The sequence below is a fragment of the Tenrec ecaudatus genome, chromosome 14 (assembly GCF_050624435.1).
Source record: "Tenrec ecaudatus isolate mTenEca1 chromosome 14, mTenEca1.hap1, whole genome shotgun sequence".
Taxonomy (NCBI): Eukaryota; Metazoa; Chordata; class Mammalia; order Afrosoricida; family Tenrecidae; genus Tenrec; species Tenrec ecaudatus.
In genome coordinates, this window is record NC_134543.1 from 29307488 (window position 1) to 29330889 (window position 23402).

At 45.8% G+C, this 23402-nt stretch overlaps 1 protein-coding gene across 1 annotated transcript in view; it reads left to right on the forward strand.

The window, feature by feature from the left end:
* Positions 1 to 6338: 6338 nt before the first annotated feature.
* Positions 6339 to 23402, forward strand: part of TMED10 (transmembrane p24 trafficking protein 10) — a 44374-nt gene continuing 27310 nt past the window's right edge. The window contains exon 1 of the mRNA XM_075531472.1: positions 6339 to 6611. Coding sequence (XP_075387587.1) covers positions 6387 to 6611 — 225 coding nt within the window. The 5' untranslated portion in view covers positions 6339 to 6386. The remainder of the gene's footprint in view (positions 6612 to 23402) is intronic.

Here is a 23402-nt window from a genome sequence, read left to right on the forward strand (position 1 = left end):
GCTTTGAAAATGATGATGTCGGCATGTGTGCAAATGTGCTTGACACACTGGATGAATGTATGGATTGTGATAAGAGATGTAAGAGCCCCCAATAAAACTATTTAATAAAAAAATCTCTGTCTCACATCTTCTATTGTTTTTTCTCTCTCTTTCTCTTTAATTTTGTTCAACAACACTTTTTTTTGTTTTTGTTTTAAACGTTTTATTAGGGGCTCATACAACTCTTATCACAGTCCATACATATACATACATCAATTGTATAAAGCACATCTGTACATTCTTTGCCCTAATCATTTTCTTTTCTTTCTTTTCCCTTTTCTTTTATTACATTTTATTAGGGACTCATACAACTCTTATCACAATCCATACATATACATACATCAATTGTATAAAGCACATCCATACATTCCCTGCCCCAATCATTCTCAAAGCATTTGCTCTCCACTTAAGCCCTTTGCATCAGGTCCTCTTTTTTTTCCCCCTCCCTCCCCGCACCCCACTCCCTCATGTGTCCTTTGTAATTTATACATCGTTATTTTGTCATATCTTGCTCTATCCGGAGTCTCCCTTCCCCCCCTTCTCTGCCGTCCCTCTCCCAGGGGGGAGGTCACATGTGGATCCCTGTAATCAGTTCCCCCTTTCCAACCCACTCACCCTACACTCTCCCAGCATCGTCCCTCACACCCTTGGTCCTGAAGGTATCATCCACCCTGGATTCCCTGTGCCTCCAGCCCTCATATGTACCAGTGTACAACCTCTGCCCTATCCAGCCCTGCAAGGTAGAATTCAGATCATGGTAGTTGGGGGGAGGAAGCATCCAGGATCTGGGGGAAAGCTGTGCTCTTCGTCGGTACTACCTCACACCCTAATTAACCCATCTCCTCTCCTAAACCCCTCTATGAGGGGCTCTCCATTGGCCGACACTTGGGCCTTGGGTCTCCACTCTGTACTTCCCCCTTCATTCAATGTGGTATATATATATATATATATATATATATATATATACATATACATATATACATATATATATATCAACAACACTTTTAAAGCTGTAAAAAGAAGTCTAAGTTCTTGGGCCATATAAAAATCTTATAAATCAGATTTGACCAGCTGAGCTGGGAAGTACTTTGTTGTTGTTTGTACTGTTGAGACGATTTAAACTCATAGCAATCCTACATGAGAGAGGAGAACTGCTGGAACCATGATGGTCCAATTGTGAGGACTTTTGTTTTCTTCTAGTTGAGGTGTAAACCATATTGAAAGCGGTTGTCTTTGGTCTTCATCAGCAAGCGCTTCAAGTCCTGTTCACTTTCAGCCAGCAAGGTTACTGCATGCTGAAGGTTGTTACTAACGTTCCTCCGCTGCTGACGTTGTGGTCTTCATAGAGTTCAGCTTCTCAGATTGTTTGCTCAGAATACAGATTGAATTAGCATGATGAAAGGATATAATCCCGGTGCACACTCGTCCTGATTGTAAACCATGCAGTATCCCCTTGTTCTGTAGGAATAACTGCTTGGATTCTGTGTACAGGTTCCACATGAGCACGATGAAATGTTCTGGAATTCCCATACTTTGCCATGTTATCCGTAACTTGTTCTGGTGCACACAATAACACATAGGTAAACATCTCTCTGGTGTTGGCTGCTCTCAGGTGGGAGGCTTCCTTGTACTTGGATCTACAGTTAGCGCTCACGGAAACAGCAGTTAGGAAATCGGCCCAATCTGGCATACAAGACTCCTTTAGCTGTAAAAGAGCAAACGTCGTTTTCAAGATTAAAGGGCACTTGACCCAAGTCATGGTATCTTCAATCACCTCATATACGTGTAATACCTGAACAACGAATAAGGAAGACCAAAGAATAATGGATGCATTTCAGTAAGAGTAAAGAATACGGAATATACCATGGACTGTCAAAAGAACAGGATCCCTAGTGGCACCGTGGTTAAGCACTTGACTGCAGACCAGAAGGTCATCAATGCAAACCTATCTGCCCTTCCTCAGGAGGAAGAGGGGTTGTCTGCTTCTGTAAAGATTTACAGACTTAAAGACCCCATTCCATCCTACTCTGCTCTTCTTTGTCCTATAGAGTCATTCTGAGTCAGAATTGACCTAGGGGAAGTGGGTTTGGGTTTGTTGTTTGCCTGTTGCCAGAACAAACAAGTACATTGTGGGCAACATTCAGCCAAAATGCTCCTGAGTAGCCTGGGTGGCAAGACTTTATATCAAGCACTTTGCACATGTTACCAGGAAGGACTGATCCCTGCAGAAGGACATCATGTTAGGTAGAGAGTGAAAGAGAGGAAGTCTCTCAACGAGAAAGGTAGACACCATGGCTGTCAAGGAGGGCTCTCACATAGCTGTGACCTTGAGGGCAGCGTAGAGCCATGCACCATTTTGTTATGTTGTATATAGGACCATTATGAGTGAGAACTGACAGGACGGCACCTAACAACAACAAGAAGCAAACTTTACAGGAGCAAGATGATGGTTAGTTCTTTTCTCCACGCAGTGACTGGTGGGTTTGAACCGCTGACTCTTAGTTAGCAGCCAAGGGTTTCATCTTTGCATCACCATGTTAACCTGCTGCCTTTGAGTTGGTTCTGACTCAAAGTGACCCCAGGTGACAGAGTAACACTGGCCAGTAGGGGTTCCCAGGCTGCAGATCTTTACAGAAGCAGACAGCCCCATCTGAGCAGCTGGCTGGTGGGGTCAAACTGCCGACCTTTCAGATGAGAATTTAGCCACTGCAGCATGAAGGTTTCTCAACCTGAAAAGAAGTAGAAGACTGGGCTTTCTACTCCCCTAAGTAAGTACAGTCTTAGAAACCCACAGGGGGTCACGGTGAGACAGCATTGACTTCAGCGCAGTGAGTTGAGAATTAACATATATTTGGGACCCAGAGCTGATCTGATTTGCTGATGAACTGTGAGGGAAGGAAAGGAGGAAAAGAGGAACCAAGAATTGCCTCAGTGACTGGGTAAAAGGTGGTGCCTTTTACTGAGATGGGGAAGCCGCGGATTGGGGAGTTAAGGATGAGCTGCCGATTAGTCATCCAAGGGGTGATGTCCAGTAGGGAGCTCAATATAGACTCTGGAACTGAGGTCAGGGCTAGAGGCATTTGGGGAGCTTATTGGCCTAGGACTGGATGAAATCGCTTAGAAACAGCAGGGACTTGGGGAACCAGGTCCTAGGGGTGGGGGCGAAACCCAAGACTCAGAAGAAAAGCAAAAAACAAAAACACAAATGAGACTCACTCCCTGGGGCAAAGGGTATGACATAAAACAAACACTGCAAGTCGCTCCCCAAAGGTCTTTGTTGTCTTCATAGAACTATCCTGTAACAGTGTTTTAAGCACACACTGGGAGTGGGACTGCACACAGGCTGGGAGGGACAGGTGGTTAAGCAGCGCGGCTGCTTTTGCACTGGGGTGAGGGCAGCCTCAAGCCTCACTGGAGGACGCACCTGGTGAAAGGAGTGTGGGGAGAGGCCCCCTGTACTTCCCAGGACGCCCAGTCATGGGTCCACCTAGCAACAAGCTTCAAGTGCAGGTTTTAAGTAAGAGCTTCTGATTCACTGTCTGGGGTGAGGTGTGTTTGAAACATGTTCCTTCCAATACAGACTACAAGTTGAGAAACCTGTGGTTTGGGGATGGCCTGGGTAGAGGGTGTGTCCGAGTGACGTCTCTTCGCCTCCAGAGGCTCTGGTGGATCAGGAATCTGAGGTGGGTCTGCCTGAGGGAAGTTTCCGGATGACAGGGTGGCAGGGAACTGCTGGGCCAGGAAGAAGCATCTGTTCTAGAAGTGGGACACTTTTTATAGTTCTCCAACTTGAATGAAAGCCTTTCTCCCAGATGTAAAATGTACCTTTTTTAATGGCGAAGCAGAGTTTCAGTTTCCTGCGGGCAGTTCCTCTACCACTCGCTAGAAACTCTGCTTTCAAGTCAATTCCCAGTCCTAGCACCCGGAGGACAAAGCAGAACTGCTTCACAGGGTTTCCAAGGCTGTAAATCTTTACAGAAATGGATTGCCCCATCTTTCTCTTGCAGGGGGGTTGGTCTGTTCTCATCACCAATCTTTTGGTTCCTCACTCCTCAGCTAGTAACTACTTCAACACCAGGGCCAAGTAGAACTATTGTTTTCTCCCTGTGTCCTTATGTGGAAACAAGACCATTTTCCAAGGAAAGGAAATTGTGCCTACACTTCAATAAAATATATTTGTTTGAAACCAGCTAAGGAATAAAGGAAGGGATTTGCAATTGGGTATTCTGGTAGGAGGAAGCAGTCCTGCGTTCACCAAGTGCCAGTAACTCTATTAGGTTCTGAAGATAAAGCATGAAACTAAATAGACAAAAATTCCCACTGTCACAAAATAGACACGCTAGTTAGGAGAGAGATGAATACCAACCAAACCAAAGTCACTGCCATCAAGCTGATTGCGACTCACAGGGATCTGAGAAGGCGGCACAGAACTGCCCCACAGGGGTAGTTTCGAACTGCTGAACGTGTAGTTAGAAGCCCAATGCATAAGCACTACACCACCAGGGCTCCTCACAGATTTATAAAGTAGATAAATCAGGAAACTATACTTTATGGAAATAGCTTAACTATCTGAGAAAGTAAGTAAAATGTTCGTTCAATAGTAGCATATGCTAAGGAGAAAAGTCCCAAGCAGGGAAGGAAATTCTGGGGGCCGAGAAGCGGGACAGGAAAGAATTTGAGCATGGTGACACAGGAAAGTCTCCAAGTCCTTATGTGCCAACTACGGGAGAATTCCTTCCTACAGAAGCTTCACTTCAGACTGACTTTGTCCTTTTCAGCAAAGGGACTATGGAGACAAAAGATTAGACTCTCAGAACCCAGTTTCCTCCTCTGTAAAACAAGCAAGCTTGCCCAGCCTATTCCACGTTTATTTGAAAATATCAAATGTGATCATTCATATATGTGAAAAGATTTAAAAACACATAACTTATTATACAAAGGCAGTTTTTTATACCTGCTCGCAGGTATCTTATGGGCTACAAATCTCTAACTAAGGAACCGTCAGAACCTCAGACCAGAGAGTAACCACTCCTACTGATTCTCGGCATCAGTAGGGATCAGGAATAGACACCAGAAGCTAAGATCAACCCAATGGCAACTGCTCTTTGTAGTTGTTGTTTTACTGAGCGGATTAGCGCAGGCACCTGGATTGTCACTGTCTGGACTAGATAAGGTGCTTTGCATTCACTGGCAGCTCCTAGAAGCCCCAGTAACAGCTGAGAAGCTTGAGAGGATCTCAAGAGACAGAGAGAGGTGAAATTATCAGATCAGGGATAACATAAACTAAATGTTCCCAAAGTGGGCACCTCGTATAAAAATAATTATTACCTGGTGTCTGTCACATTTAAAAATGGTTTGTAGTGCTTTTATGTTTGGTTTACATGTTTGTTTTTATTTTGTTTGTGGGACCTAATTTCCAGAAAATGAACTAGCAGGACTGAAGCAGTTCTACGTACAAAACAATCAGTCAATTTACCTGGGGCAGATAGTCCGTTTTGTGTGTATTTCTGTCAATAATAAACAGTCAAAGTGGATAATGAGTGAAAATATAGGCTGTTGTGTAGTCTATATTCATCTTTGTATCTTCTTTTGCCCTGAATACTTGATAGCATCCCCTAAAGGCTTGCAAAATCAACAAATGTGGTTGGTGGGTATGCTTGGTTTAATGTCCGGCACACAGTTAAGTACTCAGTAGGTATTGTTAAATGTATGGACAAGAGATTACTGTGTGTATTTGCTTACTATGGGCCGGCCAATTCAATACCGTAAAGTGTTTGGGCTTTTAAAACACATAAAATATCTCTGTCCCCTGGCAATGCATATCTGGTACACCCATTTGTAGTTCTCAGATTGGACTATAACTCCCCATGTCCCAGCCGTCACCGAGGCCGATGGCCGAGGGCAGAGGGGCGCAGCAGCTGGCAAGGCCTCGCCCGGCGCCCAGTGGGCGGACGCAGCCTAGAGCCTTGTGGCCGTTCCCCATTGGGACTTGGTTGCTAAGGAATCACCGCCCTTCAAGCGGCCGAACACGACTTCCGGCGGGTTCAGGGAGAACTGCTTCCGGGGCTGCCCATACTTGCCATGGCCGCCTCGGAAGTGACTAAGCTCCACAAAGTCAAACTTTTGCCACTACCGTTGACTAACTCTTCTCTCGCGGCTTTAGCTTGCGGTCCTGACGCGTTTCCTACTTTCCTTCGGAGTTTCCAGAGGGGTTCCGGTACGCGCGCCCTTTCTCTGCCAGCTTCCAAGATGGCGCCGGCGGCATCGGCGGGTCAGAGGTGAGTCACGTGGGTCGCCGCGGTTCCGGCGCGGTGGCGGCCCCGGCTGGCGAGCGCGTCTCCGGCACCATGTCTGGTCTGTCTGGCCTACGAGCCCGGCGTGGCCGCGGCCCGTTGGCGTGGCTGCTTCTGCTCCTGCTCGGCCCCGGCTCGGTCTTCGCCATCTCCTTCCATCTGCCCCTGAACTCCCGCAAGTGCCTGCGCGAGGAGATCCACAAGGACCTGCTGGTGACGGGCGCCTACGAGATCACCGACCAGTCTGGGGGCGCCGGCGGCCTGCGCACCCACCTCAAGGTGCGGCCCTGGGCGGCGCGGGGCCGGGGGGGTGGGCTGCCGGCGTGGGCGAGGGGAGGCCCGGGACTGGCAGGCAGCCGGCCGAGCCCCAGGGAGCCCTGGCCTCCCAGGCCGCCCCTGCCCCCGCGCCCTCCCGGGTGGCGTCGTCAGGGCGGGGCCGGGCGAGGGCGCCCCGGAAGGGCCACGAGGCGTGGTGACGGCCCAACTGGGCGGCCCCAGCTGCCCGCTAGTCCCCGGGGAGTCGTCTGCTTGTAGTCTCCGGTACCCTGAGCTGCATCGCGCTTCTTCAGAGGAGTCTGGATTTTGTGATTTTTGCCGGGCATCGACGGGCCCTGGTGCCCGCTGCCAAGTACTGGGAGACACTAAAGGTTTCGGTGAACAATAAAAGCTAGTGTCGGTTGAGCATCTGTTGTGCTTCTTCACGAAGATTCCCATTTCCTTTCTTTATTAAAAAAAAAAATTTCCTCCATCACCTTTGTACACCACCTTGCAGAGTAGGTACTGTTAAAGCCAGTCGGCACTAGAGGAAACCGAGGCTCACAGAAGTGGAATAAACTGATACCCTTTAGAGCGGGAAGTGCTACAATATTGGCTCTAGCCCCGGTTTTAGGGTGTCATACCTGTGATGGGTTGAAGTTAATTAGTTGGGCGCAGACCGTTCTCAGTCTTGCCCTGGGTGCCCAGAGTCTGGAGGCGGCCAGGTTTTAGCTAAATCGCAACTGCACTCTGGGCTGTTGACAGCTGCAACCCTGCAGCCAGCTTGGTCTCTTTTGCAGTTAGGTGAGCCTGACCTGCTCTCTTAAACGTTAATATAGCTTGATGTTATCAGTCAAGATTTGATTGATTTTTTTTTCAATCTTTCGTTCACCACAAGCATGGTAGTTTTTATGTTTTCATTGTTTGAGCAGTAGATGAGTCTATTCTTAGAGTAAGTAGTATTTGTAAAGAGTGCTTCCACGTGTAGTCGTAATTTATATCTAAAGTATTGGGATCTGGAACCAAGCCAGGAGTGTAATTAAGGTAACTAGGGCTCATGGTGACCATGTGTCTAAGTAAAGACCCATGTTCTGTAGGGTTTACAAGAGTTGATTTTCCCTAATTACATATGGGTGTAAGTTAGCAGCCAAGCTCATGGTCATCACCATCAGAGCCTGCAGTGTAGCATCTTGGGCAATGAGGGTTTTTGCCTTGTTTCTTCCACCTCCTACTTTCCCCTGTGATGGCCCTTTGAATATACTGGAACCAGATAATCCAAGATAAGCTCCCCATTTTAAGCTCCTTAATGTAAAAAATTAATTATACCTACAAAACCCCTCTTGCTATGGGAAGTAGCTTTTATAGGTTCTAGAGCTCTCCAAACCAAACCAGATTCACTGTCTTCGAGTCGATGCTGACTCAAAGCGACCCATAGGACAGGTTCGAATTGCCCTGCTCCTTACTGGAGTAAGCTGCCTCTTTGTCCCCAGGACCAGCTGGTAGTTTCAAACTGCTGGCTTTGCAGTTCCTACCGTAGCCTAACTCACAAGCACTGCGCCACCCTGGCTCCGAGCAGATGTCTGGGGAGCCCTTGTTCTACCTTCCATCACCGCCATTGTTCCTTGTGGGAATTGATCCGGTGATGCTTGTCGGAACTTTGTAATCAAATTTGTAGTTTTCTAATTCTGTTATTTCTTCCACTTTGAGAGTTGGGATAGTATAAGAATTTTATTCATTGAATGATTCACTGCGTTGTAAGTGTGGAAATTGTGTTGGCAGATGTCATGGTGCATATGTGTTCACTACAAAAAGAAGAAATATGAAAGTGTTTACTAATGAAGGCCATTTGATTACGCTAAAGTTTACAGTTTGTATAGGAAAAGCTGACTCATGGGGACACGATAGAACCCAGTGGAGCTTCTCCTTAGCATTTCCAAGGCTGTTGGCATTTTTGGAAGCAACTGCTTTGTCTTTCTCCCAGGATGGGCTGGCAGATTTGAACCACCAACCCCCAGGATAGTGCCCAGGCACTTAACACACTGGGCTACGAGGCCTTTTATTGTTATTGGTGTTTTTGCAGAGTTAGCAATCTTGCTTCCAGTGAAGTCCAAAGTAGTTTTTAGTATTATGATGAGTTTATTTTTCAGTGCTTCCGATTTTCAGTTTCTGCATCAATTTCCTTTGTCTTTATGTTCAACGGTTGTCTCTTGGGCTCCTCATTGATTTCTGTGTCCCTTTGACAGAATTCCACCTGCCTTTGACAGCTTTCTTATTTTCTGACATAAGATGGCCCAGGCTCGTTTGTATATGTTCCACCCTTGACCCGAAAGCAGCTGTTCCCCCAGTGAAGTCTGCGTGCTTTTCATGGAGACTAGTAGTTAGTGACCACAAGCCTGTTGGTGTAAGTTAAAACGATACACTGCTGGTGCAGGCCACAGAGTGCATTTGTGGGCTGCCTCCAGCCCATAACCTTTCCCATAGTGTCTGGTTCCTTTTTTTAAATAGTGAAAACCAGTTGCTGTCAAGTTGATTCTAATCCATGATGATCACCTATGGGTCAGTGTAGACCTGTGCTCCATCGGGCTTTCAGTGGCTGCTTTGTGGGGGAAATAGATCACCAGGCTCAACATGACCATGTACAAGAGTAGAACTAAACTGCTCTGTAGGCTGTAAATCTTCCTAGAAGCAGAGTGACCCGCCAATGGGTTCAAACACCTCCCCTCTCCACCCACCGTAGCAGCCCAACACTAAGCCCACTGCACCACCAGAGCTGCTTCTGTTAAGATTTAAAATCACTCTCATTGAGTTGATTCTGACTCATAGCCTCAGAAACCCCGTGGGATAGTTCTACTTGGCTCTACAAGGTCACTGAGTCCAAGTCAACTCAGCATCAATGGGTTCTGGGTAAATAAGGCTGTTTTCCTTGGAAGGATCTCTATGAATGTAGTACCTTGATTAAGTAGACTGATTCACCTTCCATTCTATGGACAAGTGTATGTAGTGAATTATGTATTGGTGGCCTAGTGGATTATGCGTTGGCCTGCGAACCACAAGGTGAGCTTCAAACCCACTACTCCAAAGAAGAAAGAGGAGGCTTTCTGATCCTGTAAAGATTTACTGTCTTGGAATCCCGAGGGGGCATTTCGACTCTGCACTGTAGGGTGGCTCTGAGCCAGGATCAATGCAATGGCAGGGAGTTTGAGATAGTAATGGTGTGTTTGCTCATTTCCTCAGATAGCTAGTACATGCCTTGAAGTAGAGACTGAGGAACGTGTTTGTAATGCAGCAGAACTTCGGTAGAGGAAATGAATGAGAGTGAATGTTGTCTTTCTCCTTCCTCTTTCCTATTCTCAACTCTAGCCGTAATGTTTTGGACCCTCCAGTTCTTTGAATAGTGTGCTCTCTCTCCCTAAATCAGTCTTTGCCTTTAGCCCCTTCTTAGGATCCTGGTGGTGTATTGGGTTACTCATTTTGTTTCTAATCACAAGGTTAACAATTCAAAACCCCAGCGGCTCCCTTGGAGAAAGATGAGGTTTTCTACTCCTGAAAGGATTTGTCATTTGGAAAGCACAGGGGCTGTGGAACTCTGCACTAGCGGGTCACTAAGAGTCACGCTGACCCGATGCCACTCGGAGGGGCTCGCGTGGCTACGAGTTGGGCTGTAACCTCCAGGGCAGCAATCTGAAAGCACTGGCCGCTCCTCTGGAGAAAGATGAGGCTGGCTCCTCCGGTAAAGATGTATGGCCTTGGAAATCCTATATGAGGCCACTGAGTCCGGACTTACTTGATGGCAATGTGATGTGCTAGAAGCCCTGTTGGTGTGTAGTGGGTATATTGTGCTGGACTGCTAATCCCAACATCAGTAGTTCAAGACCAACAGGGGCAGTTATGGGTCAGAATTGGCTAGATGGCAGTGAGTTTGGTCTGGTTGGTGTGCTGCTGTAAAGAACCATAGTGGCCGGACTGCTCACCACATAGGCATCCCTCTGGGTCTGTTCTGCTGGGTCGCATAGGGCACTTTGAGTTAAGCATGCCCAACGGAGCAAAAAGCAACAGCGCATGCCAGGCACCCAGTCTGACTTCGAGGGAGGGACAAAGACCAAACAAAGAGTTTCAAAGCTGCATAACCGCAGCTTCAGGTAGTGATGAGGATTGGAGCAAACCGTCCAGCAGTCAGCGGGGACGCGCGATCGATGGAGTAGACCGCGCTGGAGGGGTGAGAATGAACTGAGAGTGGGTTGACGTGATGCAGCAACTGCTGCAAAGAACCCCTTTTTAGGCCTCCTTCTGGGATGCACTTTGTGTTGAGCTTTTCTGTTGAATCCATCCATTGATACTCATTTCACAAAATGGGGCTCAGCCAGGCAAAATAATAGCTGATACACTGTGTTGCACAAAATTGGAGTGGAAAGTATTGACTCATCAGCATGAAGGTAGAATTTTACACACACACACACACACACACACACACACACACACACACACACACGTTTCAGGTCTGTGGTAAACCTGTTGTAGGGACTCTAAACCTCCGTGCTCTAGATTTTGAATTGAAAAGCACATTTTCATTCATCCTAGATGGAACCAGTACTGTTTATTACTTAGGGTGACCATTAATAGTGAACCTTTGAGATACATTAACTTTAGGTATTGCTATGAGTTGTTGCCTCAAGGTGATTTATACTTTGGAGATTGATTTTAAAAAAAGGAAAATTAGAAGAGTTGCCATAATCCTCCCAGAAAAGGGGTGGGGAGGCCCATTGTAAAAGCCCATGGCATTTAGAGACCTCTCTTCAGTGGTTATGTGATGATTGGGCCAACTGTTTCCATTGCCTGGGTTCACCAATCTTCCCCCTAACTCCGGATTCATGTTGCTAACTGGGATTTTTTAATTTGGATGTTGGGCTCACTTACGGTCCCTCGCCCTTCCCAATCTAGTTTATAGCTGGGAAAGTCCAACAGAATTTGAAGAGTTCGACCGTGAGCATCTCACAAACGAAGCCTCCAAATTTGGAAGCTGTGATTTGGCAGTCAGGAAACCATTCGCCACAGGAAAGGCTATGTATGTGCTGCTAGAGGTTTCAGTGGTTTTCATCCAGTTATTGCTTATTGTGTAGCTGTTACCTCTCCATTGATAATTATTGGCGCCGGTATTGGGGGGCGTTCTGATTTGGAGAAAAGAAAGAAAGGACGCTTGGTGTGCCTCAGAAGAAAGGCCTGGTGACCTGCTTCCGAAAGGCCAAAGCACTGAAAACCTTGTGGTGCACAGTCTATGCGCCACTTGGGGTCGTCCTGAATGGGAACCCACTCCGTGGCACCTGCTTAGGTGTTGATCTGTGACCCCTTACTTAGACTTATCTTTTTCTATTGGGAAAAATGTGGTTTTTCCATTTTATTTGATGTGACTTGTCCAGTGCAGAAGCCCCGGTGGTGTAGTGGCTACACATTTGGGCTGCTAAACAAAAGGTTAGCAGTTCAAAACCACCAGCGACAGTGTTGGAAACCCATAAGGGTCGGTCTCTCCTGTTTTATAGGGTCACTATGAGTTGGCAACGACTCAGTATCAGGGAGTGATCGTCCAATGCATTTGATACAAATCCACACCAAACCCACGGCCTTCCAGTGTATTCCTACACTTCATCACCTGATTTAGGGTTTTGGAGATAATGTGTACCTTTTCCCTGCCGAGTGGTGGGTAGATTTGAACTGCCAACCTTGCGGTTAGTGGCTCAGTACCTTAGAGCACCGCCAGGGCTCCAACGGGTCATTGAATAGATGGCCCAACACAGAACCCTTCTTGTTGGGATATGAACATTTTAAACCTTGAGTTTCTTTTTTAGAAACAAAATTTCTAGCCTTAAGTAAAAACCTGACCTGTGCTCTCTTTTCACAGAATTATACTATTTTACTTAAACCCCTTTTCTTGTTTATTCTGTAGCCATGTGTCGCTGCCTAGCCACCCTTTAGGGAAGGGTAGAACTTCCTGTGTGTCTCCAAGACTTTGCTAAGGAGCGTTGAAAGCCCGGTCTTTCTCCCACAGAGCAGCCAGTTCCCTTCTAACTGCCAGCTCAGAACCACTGTGCCCGCCCCGCCCCTTGCCATGAGTACAAGTGACTCTCAGTGACCCTGCGTACTCCGGGAACAGCTGCCCACGACTCTCTGAAACTAATGGAGGTGGAGGGGCAGCTTAGGGTTGGAGATTGCTGCACTATAGGTTTATAGAGGCTCTTGAAGACTTCCGAGTCGAGTTCTAGTTTGTAGGAAAATGGAACTCATTTTAGACTGCTCTTTTCCTTGTTTCTCGTCTTTTTAAATCATTTTATTGGGGCTCATGCAACTCATCACAATCCACACATCACTTGCCCTCATTCTCTTCTAGACATTTACTTTCTTTTGGGCCCTCGGTACCAGCTCTTTCTTTTTCCCCTCCCCCCAGTGGTGCTCTTTCTTGACTGAATTGCCAGCTGGTGGCTGAGGGCGAGCCGCTGTCCATGGGTGCATGGGCAATGTGGCTGCACGGACAGTAGAGCCTTCTGTGACGTCAGCCAGTTGGCCACCCACCAGAATTAGGGCTTCCAAACAAGCCTCTGACTTGAGGAAGGTTGATGTCATCCACTTTATTCTGTGACAGCCCCCCCCCCCCTGATTGTTCAGCATCACCGTGTGGGAAATCAAGGGACTAGTTGTTAAGAAAGAACAAGGCTGTGTTTGTGCCTGAAAGAGCCATGCTGAAGGTCTTCCCGTAAATAACTTGGGAACAGTATGAGGAAAAACATTTGATCTGGCTTCACCCCGCTGTAGCATTGTCAGGGCAGCAGCTAGCCTCTCTTACTCTCCTCCCTTCCCCCTCTCCCTTCTCACTTTTCTCCTTCCCACCCGCACTCCCTTAGTCAGGCATGGCAGGACGCCTGCCTATGGGAAGGTAACGTGGCAAGTGCTGATGGAAGCAGGAGGAGCGGTGCCTGCCCCACGGCCCTATCGTGCCTGGAGATTTTCCACTTTTCATTTTCGATACTTCTATAAAAAGAGCCTGCAGCCTTTTTTCTTTGATTATATTTTAGCATAAGCAATATTGTGCCTTTGCTGGATTGTGTAGGCAACTGGAAAGAAAGGCATGTTGCTGAGTGCTACTCCTGGCACTTCTGAAGCTGACTTTGTTCTGGGGTGAAATCTAGCTTTAGATTTCAGGAACCTCGTTGAGAAGACCCTGTACTTGCTCTTCTTTGAAAGATCAGGGCAAAGTCACTGTAGGCCCCTGACTGGGCTCTCAGTCACCCGCACACTGCCTGCCTGAGCTACAGGATTGACTTGTGGCATCCTCTCAAAAGGATTTCCTTGACTATTTTTCTGGTCTAAAACTACAACAGCATCTTAAGTGATTTTGTATTCTTCTTTTTTTCATAATATTCTAGCTGTAAACCCCACTATTGGCTTGTAAATTCCTACCAAATGAAACGCATGGACGCACCACTCCAGTCATCTCGGCGTACACAGGCCTCTGTTCGCACCCCACCACATCTAATGTCGGGTCCTCTTGCAGTTAGTGCTCGTTGCGTTAGACACCTCAAGCTGGCGACCCTGGAGCCATCTTGGATTCCTTCCGTGTCCTTGTCCCCAGCTGAAAGTATTATTGGGTGAACAAATACCTGCTCTGTGAGGCATTTTGTCGGCTCCTTGAGAACTCATTTCCCTCTCTGCCCTTTTGGTTTCTTTGCAGCAACCATGCAGGCCCTGCTTCCCCCTGGTTTCCCTCACTGTAGAATACCGTAGAAACCTGCCATCCGTTAACACTGGTAGGGTAGGAATATGGTTAGTGACTCAAATGCTTATGCGTTCCTGAGTTCCCACAACAACAGTTACCTTAATAACACCAGTGCTGACAAAACAACAGTGACATTGGCTGCTTGCTATATGCCAACGCTGTTTCTGGCTCTTTGTATTAAATTTAATCCTCACAGTAACCTTTGAAATATAATTATTATTCTTATTTTACAAATGAGGCACAGAGAGGTTAAGGAGCAGTTCAGCAGCAGGACTGTGATTTGAGCACAAATCAATGGGTCTGGTTGTTGAACCGTCCTTGTTCCTCAAAGTAAGAAAGGGACGGGCCATGCTTAGCCAGCATCTGAAGCTTTTTCAGAGGACCACTGCTTAGGAGTGCCTCAGTTAGCCATTCAGGAGCTACCGAGTTGGCAGGTATCTTTACAATCACGTGTGGTGTTGTGGACATTCAAATCGGCCAACTCCTGGTGACTCCTGTACCACAGAATGGGGTGGTGCAGTCCTCTGCCATCATTGGGAGACTCCATCATTCCAGCTCGTGTACGTGGAGTGTCTTCCAGCCCAGGGAACTCATCCGCCGGCACAGTAGCAAACATCATAGTCTGTTGGGAGCCTCCAGGGAATGGTTCTCAACCAGTGGGCCGCCACCCTTTTGGAGGTCAAACGACCCTTTCACAAGGGTTGCCCGATTCATCACAGTAGCAAAATGACAGTGATGAAGTAGCAATGAAAATAATGTTACGGTTGGGCTCACCGCAACATGGGGAACTATATGAAAGTGTCACAGCTTTAGGAAGGTTGAGAACCAGTGCTTTAGGGGTTTTGCTGGGGCTAATTTTTGAAAGATCTCCAGGTCTTCTTAGTCTGTAAATCCCACTGAAACCTTATCTACTATGATGACCTGTTGGCATTTGAAATAGTGATGGCGTAGCTTTCCGCATATGCATATCATGCACTCCAATATTCTAATGCCACAGTGTCCTCTGAAGTAGACGGGAACCTATCTGAAGGAGATGATGATTTGTAGCTATCCCACGGAGCGGGTGTGGAAATGGGGTTTGTTTCCTTGGTTCTATCATGAGGTTGCTGGCTGCTGTCGAGTTGGGCCTCAGCTCATGGCCACTCCACGCACGCTGGAAAGAAATGTTGCCCCGCCTTGCACCCTCCCCATGATGGCGGTGGTCTGCGAGGTTTCCCCTGGCTGTTTTTCAGAAGTACATTACCGGGCCTTTCTTCTCTGCTCCCGTCTAGAAGTGGCATGGAAACCTACTCTGCATCATAGCAGTGTGTAAGCCGCCGCTGATGGGTGGGTGGTTACCAGTCAGTGGACGACCAGAACTCTACCAGGGAACCACGTGGTTCTGGGTAGCGTGTAAGAGTCTGAAGGTGGGGTTGGGGCCGGGGGTTGATTCCATTCTTTGTGTTAATAAACTTTTAATTTTAGAACCACTTTAGATTTACAGGGAAAAACTGATGGAGGTAGTATCAAGTTTCTTTATATCCTTCACCTACATACCCCTATCATTAATACCTTAGATTAATATCTGAAGATGCTTCAAAAAGTTAGGGGGGAAATGGAATTAAAAGATAATGAAATTTTTCCATGAGCTTTTTGCAGCCTCTTCAACAAATATATTTTTTTCACAACAAATGAGATACTGAAACTGTATGATGGACGAAAGTCCCTACTTGATTTAGATTTCCTTAGTTTTTAACTTAATATCCCACATGATATTTAGCTGTTCTTTCTCCTTGGGTGTGTCTAGACTGCGGGCAACGTGTTAGGCTTGCTTCTTGTGTGATGACTTTGACATGTTGAGGATTGACCAGCTTTCTTTTAAAATGGTCCTAATTGGCACTTGTGTGGTGTTTTTCTCTTGATTAGAATAGAATGCCATGTTTTGGCGTGTTAGTCTGGGTACTTTAGAGAAACAAATCCACAGAAATTCATGTGTATAAGAGAGAGTTTTATATAAAAGGTAAGTGCACATCAAGAAAACATCCAAGCCCACACAAATACATTAGCCCATATGTCCGACACCAATCCACAAAGTCCTCCTCCATCTCACAAAGCACACGCAATGACGCCAACTGCAGGAGGAAAGCCGAGTCAGTGAGCACGTAAGCATCTCAGTGCTGGCAGGGGTCTCCATGTGGCTGCTCCAGCACCCAGGGCTCCATCAGGGTAGGTCCATGTGGCTTCTCAGGAATGTCTTGCAGGAAGTGAGCCTTGCCAGCTGAAGCAGGGAACTGGCTAAGGCAGTTGCACCCTGGTCCGACTATCAGAAAGCAATAGACCCAAGAACTAGAAAGGTGAGCCATTTATCTCTCTGCCCTTCAGTTAACTCCATATGTGTTTATCGGCCAGGTTGACACAATAAACTTTAACTATCTCATTTGGGAAGTTCTGCTTCCTTCTTAGAGGCCAAAACAACCACATACATTATTTGGAATTCTGTGGGGAGGCTTGTCTCATTCATCTCCCACCTCACCCCCACATACACTTATTTATACTTACTCAGTCATTTATATCTGTAGGCTTTCCCGCCCCCTCTTTTTTTTAAAGCACATTTTTGCGCTCTAACACCAGAAGGTGCTCCGGGTTCATCTTACGTATCTCCTGCCCCAGCCCTTGGGCTCTATCATTGTCCCAAGGAGCCCAGAGTACTTTATTGGAGAAGAGTTTTAGTAGCTAAGAGCTGGGTAGGTTGTTTTATTTTTTTGTTATTATAAAATGACTTACAACAAAACATTGGCCATTTTGACATTTTTTGACCAGTGCAGCGCAGCAACATTGTGTTTACCGTGTTGTGCAACTATGTCCATTATCTATTTCCAGAAACTCGGGACCCTTATTCTCCCCGCTCCCCGTAAACCACTAGTAAACTTTTGACTCTGCATACTTGCCTTTCTAGATGTTTCATATAAGTAGGGTCATACAGTAGTTGTGTTAGGTTTCTCTCTCCGGGCCTAGATTTCAGCCTCGGTCCTTGGCTCCGCACGAGAAAGATTTCACGCCGAAGCCAGGCTCGTGATCCAAGTGAATTTAATGAAAGTTCAAAGAAGCATCAGGTTTTACGCGGCACCCATAGGATTCCTTTGACCATGCGGCCTGGCAGAGACTGCTCCGGGACACTCAAGGATCTCTCCCCTCCCACGAAGACGACCAGACCAGCCCAAGCAAGACAAGCCCCTCTTTCCTTCCGGTCCCTTCCTTTTCAAGGGTTCCAGGGGGAGGCATGGTGAACGACCCCAGGTCGATCCTATTGGCTGAATTGCAGTCACCTGGCCCAGGTGGGCTGCTCCAGGTGTAACGCCCATCTGGGCCCACCGGAGGGAAAATCCAGCTTTGTCCTTTGCTGGCTCTCCTGGGCATGCGTAAATGGACTTCCCCATTCCCTAGGCTAAGCTACCTAACAGTTGCCCTTTTGTGTCTCACGAATTACCCTCAGCATACTGCTTTCTTCTTCTTTTAACTTTCATTGTAAATTAAGGAGCCCTGGTAGCATAGTGGGTGTGGTATGCACTAAACCACCAAACAAGGTCAGCACTTTGAACCACCAACTGCTCCACAGGAGAAAGATAAGACTGTCGGCTTTCCTTAAGATTCAGTCTTAGCATCCCAAAGGAACAGCCGTTTGGGCCCTGTAGCGAAGTTATGAGTGGGAATCTATTTGGTAGCAGTGAATTTGGTTTGATTGTGACTTCAGTGGTGGTTTACATTTTAGATGATCATTTTTGTATACAAAAAATGTTTAAACAACTTATCCAACCTCTTAATAGCTTGCCTTGTCTCCTACTGTACCTGCTCCTCATCTTTTTCTTTTGTCTTTTTTCTCTCTTCCCTGTCTTCTTAGCTGGAGATCTGATGGCATAGTAGTTATGTGTTGAACTTCTAACCACAAAGTCAGCAGTTCAAAACCACCAACTGCTCTGTGGTAGAAAAACAAGGCTGTCTGCTCATAAAGAGTTACCCACAGGGGCAGTTCTGTGCCGCCATGTAGGGTCGCTGTGGGTCAGAATTGATCCAATTGAAGTGCATTTTGTTTTCTTTTGTGGTTTTACCTTAGCTAACACCTGTTGACCCTCAGGCCCATTGCTTTCTCCTTTCCTCCCTCCTCCCTTCCATCCTGGTAACCATTTAAGTCTGTTTCTTTTGGTGTACAAATCTTTTCCTTGATTTTTTTTCCCCCTTTAATACAGTGGTCTCCTGCAGTATTTGCCCTTTTGTGATCGATGCACTTCACTGAGCATCCTGTCCTCCCTCTCCATCCGTGTCATGAAGTGTCTCACGGGGTCATAGTTTTCCTTCACACTGCATACGGTTTTCTCCATCAGTCCATGTTGTGGCGTGTGTCAGGACCTCATGTCTTTTCATGGCTGAGTAATGTTCTGCAGTGTGGCTAGACCACATTTTGTTCATCCATTCATCTGTTGACAGATCTTTAGGTTGTTTCTATCTTGATTAGATGGTATTATTTTCAAGGCCTCTTTTTCTAGCAACCCCCCAACTATAACTGTGGTGTAGCAAGCGGCCACAATAGTCCTATGTAGCCTTTAGAGTGAGGCTGAGTGAGCCGCAGAGAATGCCTACAGGGCAAGGATGGAGAGAGGAGTGTGGTGAGCCAGGGCTGAGAATTGGGCCACAGGCTCCACCTCTGTACTAGGTCATGTATGGCCTCCACCCTTGTGGAGGGTCACCTAAAACCCACTGTTGAAAAGTGTTTGTTGAGCAAAGACCATGGTTGAGACTGAGGGATCGAATATTGCTCACAGGCTTTTTTCAAGGCCAGAACTTCCTGATAGATTGTGGTTTGTGTTTAGTTCCAGGAAAATTGTCCCTAAAGATAAATTCTTGGGCTTTCTTCAGAAAAAAGAAAGATGTAGAATCCATTGTGTTTCTCTTTAGTCTTTCAAAGTAGAGGCAAATGTATTTATAGATACCATTTGCTCGGTTCAAGTTCTTGGCAATAGCACCTGTGTGTTTCTTCCTCTTCTGCTTTTCCTCCTTGCTCTGTCCAGTGGCAATTTGAGAGCTCTTGTGTAGGAGGTAGGGTAACACCTCAAAGCGGGTAAAAGACTGGGGCTGCCTTGAGGAGCAGGACCTACCAGAACTGTTTGCCACCACCGCCTCCAGTGCTCCCAAAAGCTTCCCCTCTAAGGGAGGTGGGTTTTGTTTATTTTGTTGTCCCATTGACCTGTGTTCTCTGTATTTGACAGTTTCTGCATGAGTACTCACAGATTCTTGACCTCAGCTACTCTGCAGAGACAATTAACACCTTCCTCCCTACTTTTTAAGCTGTGAACTTTGCTTTTCGTCAGAAGGTGTTATCTAGAAGCAAATCTTTATTACTTCCCATTCCTTGATGTCATAAGGGCAGAGCTTATGGCTTGATATTGCCTTTGTTCAATTATTAAAGAGCTTCTTGGTAAATATCATTAAGCATTTCTTTAATGATTGAAAGGAAGGAAAGAATCCTTCAAGGGTGTGCCTGTTTTAGTAGACAAAAGCAATTACTTAGCCTGTTTTTCAAGTCCGATTAAAGAAGAAAAAAACAGGATCCCAAAGCAAGCTGACCTTCTAAGGTGATCTGTAATTGGAACATTTTAATTAAAGGAAATTAAAAACCATTATTTCAGCCTATTAGATTTTGCCAGCTCTGTTTAGTCACTGAGCTTGGCCCAGTTTTTGGTTCCCTAATTTTAGCTACCTGCTGGTTTATGTAATGATGTGGTTTTGTTTTGTGGGGGGGTGCTATTTATTTGGAAGGATCAATGGCTTGGCTCCTAAATAGCTGCAAAGGCATATGAATAAATGGAAAAGCCTGCTGGTTTTCAGGAAAATTCTAGGCTCTGCTAGAATGCCTAACAATTGATAGGAGCTAGTGCAACTTGAAAGGTTAGTAAATACAACTTGTCCAGTTGCTTGTGTGGATTTCTAAATATGCAGTGTTTATGGATTTATGTCAGCTGATGGTTATATAGTTTATACACACACACACACAATCCTGATGAGGGAACTGTGAGCATTACCGCACACTATTTTAGGGGGTCAGTTTCAAGTTGGTCAAAGATACAGGGTGCAGCATGGATTTGTTGGCTTCAGTGAAGCTCTTAATGCATGGGACTCTAGAATGAGTAACAAATTTACAGATATTGTAGAGGGACCAAAGAAAGCACGTGGTTCTTTCAGGATTGTGATTTTTCAGTACATTGTGAAAGAGGACAATTTAAATTATTTCCCCGCCTTCTGAGTAACAGTTGGAGGTGTGGATTGAATATATCAGATGTCTTAATTCATTTTTCAAAGTATTCAAAGAAAAATTTTTGCTATCCAGAGAGGAGGTGCCTGTTCTTAAATTTTTTTTAAAAGGACATATTCTCTCTATTTTAGGAGACTATGTAGAAACCATAATCTGTTCTTCTGCATATAAATTAGTTGGATGAATGTGTGCCAAATCAGGTACTCCTTGTTAGGCTGAGGTGTTTGTGCTAGGCGGTGAACAGGCCTCTTTCTTTGCTGCAGGGTGGGAAAGGGACAATCTGTGAGCCTTCCACCCAGGACACTCAGTTCCTACAGTCCTCCACTGGTTTCATTTACATGGAAGCATTTCTGGAGATCTGTAAGATTTGCCTTATCTTTTAAGAATTGAACTATTGCAGTGAGAGAATTTGAAGACTTATTGACTTCCAAATTCACCCTGTACTGTTTCTGTATTGTCTGCGACTTGATTCCTATGTGCCAGATGAGAGCCACTCCACAGGGTCTCCAAGGGTGTCATCTTTTCAGGAGCAGACTGCCGCCGCCTCTCATGGAGCAGCTGGGGGTTCGAACTGCTTACCTTTTGGTTACGAACCACTGCCCCGCCAGCAAGGTTTCCTTTAGGTCACTGACCAAGCCGAGCCCTGCCACTGAGTCCATTCCAACATGGAGTGCTGTCCTGGCCTCTAAAGCGCCTATGTTCTTCCAAGACAGGACTCTTTTTAAATTTATTGCCCATGGCATATTTAATATTCTTGACCAATTCCATAATTCATCGGCATTAATTCTTCTTCTGTCTTCTTTATTCATTGTCTAACTTTCACACGCATATGAAGTAATTAAAATACTGCAGGTTGGGTCAGGTGTGCCTTAGCCCACAAACTGACATCTGTGCTTCTGAATATTATAAAGAGGTCTTGTGCAGTGGGTTTGCCCAATGCAATATGTTATTTGATTTCATGACTGCTGCTTCCATGGGAGTTGATTGTAAATCCAAGTACAATAAAGTCCTTAGAAACTTGAAGGCTTTTCTCCGTTGATTGTGATGTTCCTCGTTGATGTAGTTGTGAGGCTTTTTGTTTTCTTCTGGTTGCCTTTTAATCCATACTGAAGGCTGCAGTCTGCTCTTCAGCAGTAAGGACTTCAAGTTCTCTTCTCGTTCAACAAGCCTGCTGTTACCTGCATATCCCAGCTTGTTAACAAGCCTTCCTCTGATCCTGATTCAGAGTTCTTCACATAGTACAATTTCTTAGATTAGTTGCTCAGCACCCAAATTGCATAAGTACAAAGGAATACAATCTCTGCACACATCTTTTCTGATTTTAAGCATATAATTTCCCCTTGTCTTGTTTCATTGACTGCCTCTTGGCCATGTTTAGGTTTTTTGTGAGTACGATCAAGTACTCTGGAATTCCTGTTCTTCACAATGTTAGCCGTAATTTGTTATGATCTACATAGTTGAATATTTTTGCAGTCAGAGAAACACAGGTAAACATCTATCTGGTATTCTCTACTTTCAGCCAAGATCCATCTGACACCAGTATTGATGGCCCCATTCATGCCTTCTTCTGAATCTGACTTGAATTTCTGACAGTTCCCTGATGGTGTATTACTGCAACGGTTTTTTAATTAACTTCAGTAAAATTCTATTTGCGTATGATACTGATGATAAAAACTTCACCGCCATCGAGTCAATGCCAACTCATCGCAACCCTGTAGAACAGGGTAGAATTGCCCCTGTATATTTCTGAGACTGTTAATGGGATAGAAAGCCCTATATTTCTCCCATGGATTGGCTGTTGGTTTCAAACTGCTGACCTTGCAGTTAGTAACCCAATGCATAGCCACTATATTAATGATATTGTTTGATAATTTATGTATTGCACTGGATCACCTTGCTTTAGAATGGACACTAATATGGATCTCTACCCATTGGCTTGCCACATGGCTCTCATCTCAGTTTCCTGCTATAGATAAGTGAGCCCTCCATCATCTGTTTTTATATTAATACCTGTATTTTATTCCAGGGAGTAAAGTAATCTGTTACTCTGTTTGTTTGTCTTTAGTTGCTGCTTCAGAGAAAGTATCACATAAGCAAGAGTCCTTTCCGATTCTTCAGAGCTAAATTCCCCCCTGCAGATGGTTTAGCTGTTGTGGACGCTACAGCTTCTCTGACCTCCTGCTAGTCTCTTAAGGTGGAGAGTGCAGACTGAGCAGTTCCCCTGTCCCACTGGAGAGGGCTGTCCTCTCAGGCATGCTCCGAATAATCCATTAGATACTTCCTTCTTCCTTAAACTTCCACCATCCCACTTTCGGCAGATATTCCTTCTGGAGGAGACCACATGGTATATGGAATGAGCGTAGATTTTTAGTCTACCTAGCTCATTTCTACATATCCTAATTTATTAGCTGTAACAAACAATGGACACGTTACTAAGTTTCCTCAGCAGTCAGTTGAGGACAATAAGGCTGGCCTAGATGAAATTGTTTTGGAGATTAAAGAGTAGGTTTAGAATAGCGTATGATTCCATAATCCCCTTCAATAGCGCCCAGTGGCAGAATCCTAAGCCTACACTAGCTAGTACACATGCCTTGTTTTTCTTCTGTGTCCTGGCTGCGAAGAGCTGCCACTAGAAACCCTGACTCATGATCTCAACTGAGATTTCAGTGCCGCCCAGCAGTTCTGTGTGGTCTTAGTTGGCCTTCCTGCTGCCATATGCAGAGCTCAGAAATCGGGCCCCAGAGGACTGGCTTTATGGACGCGCTTTCTT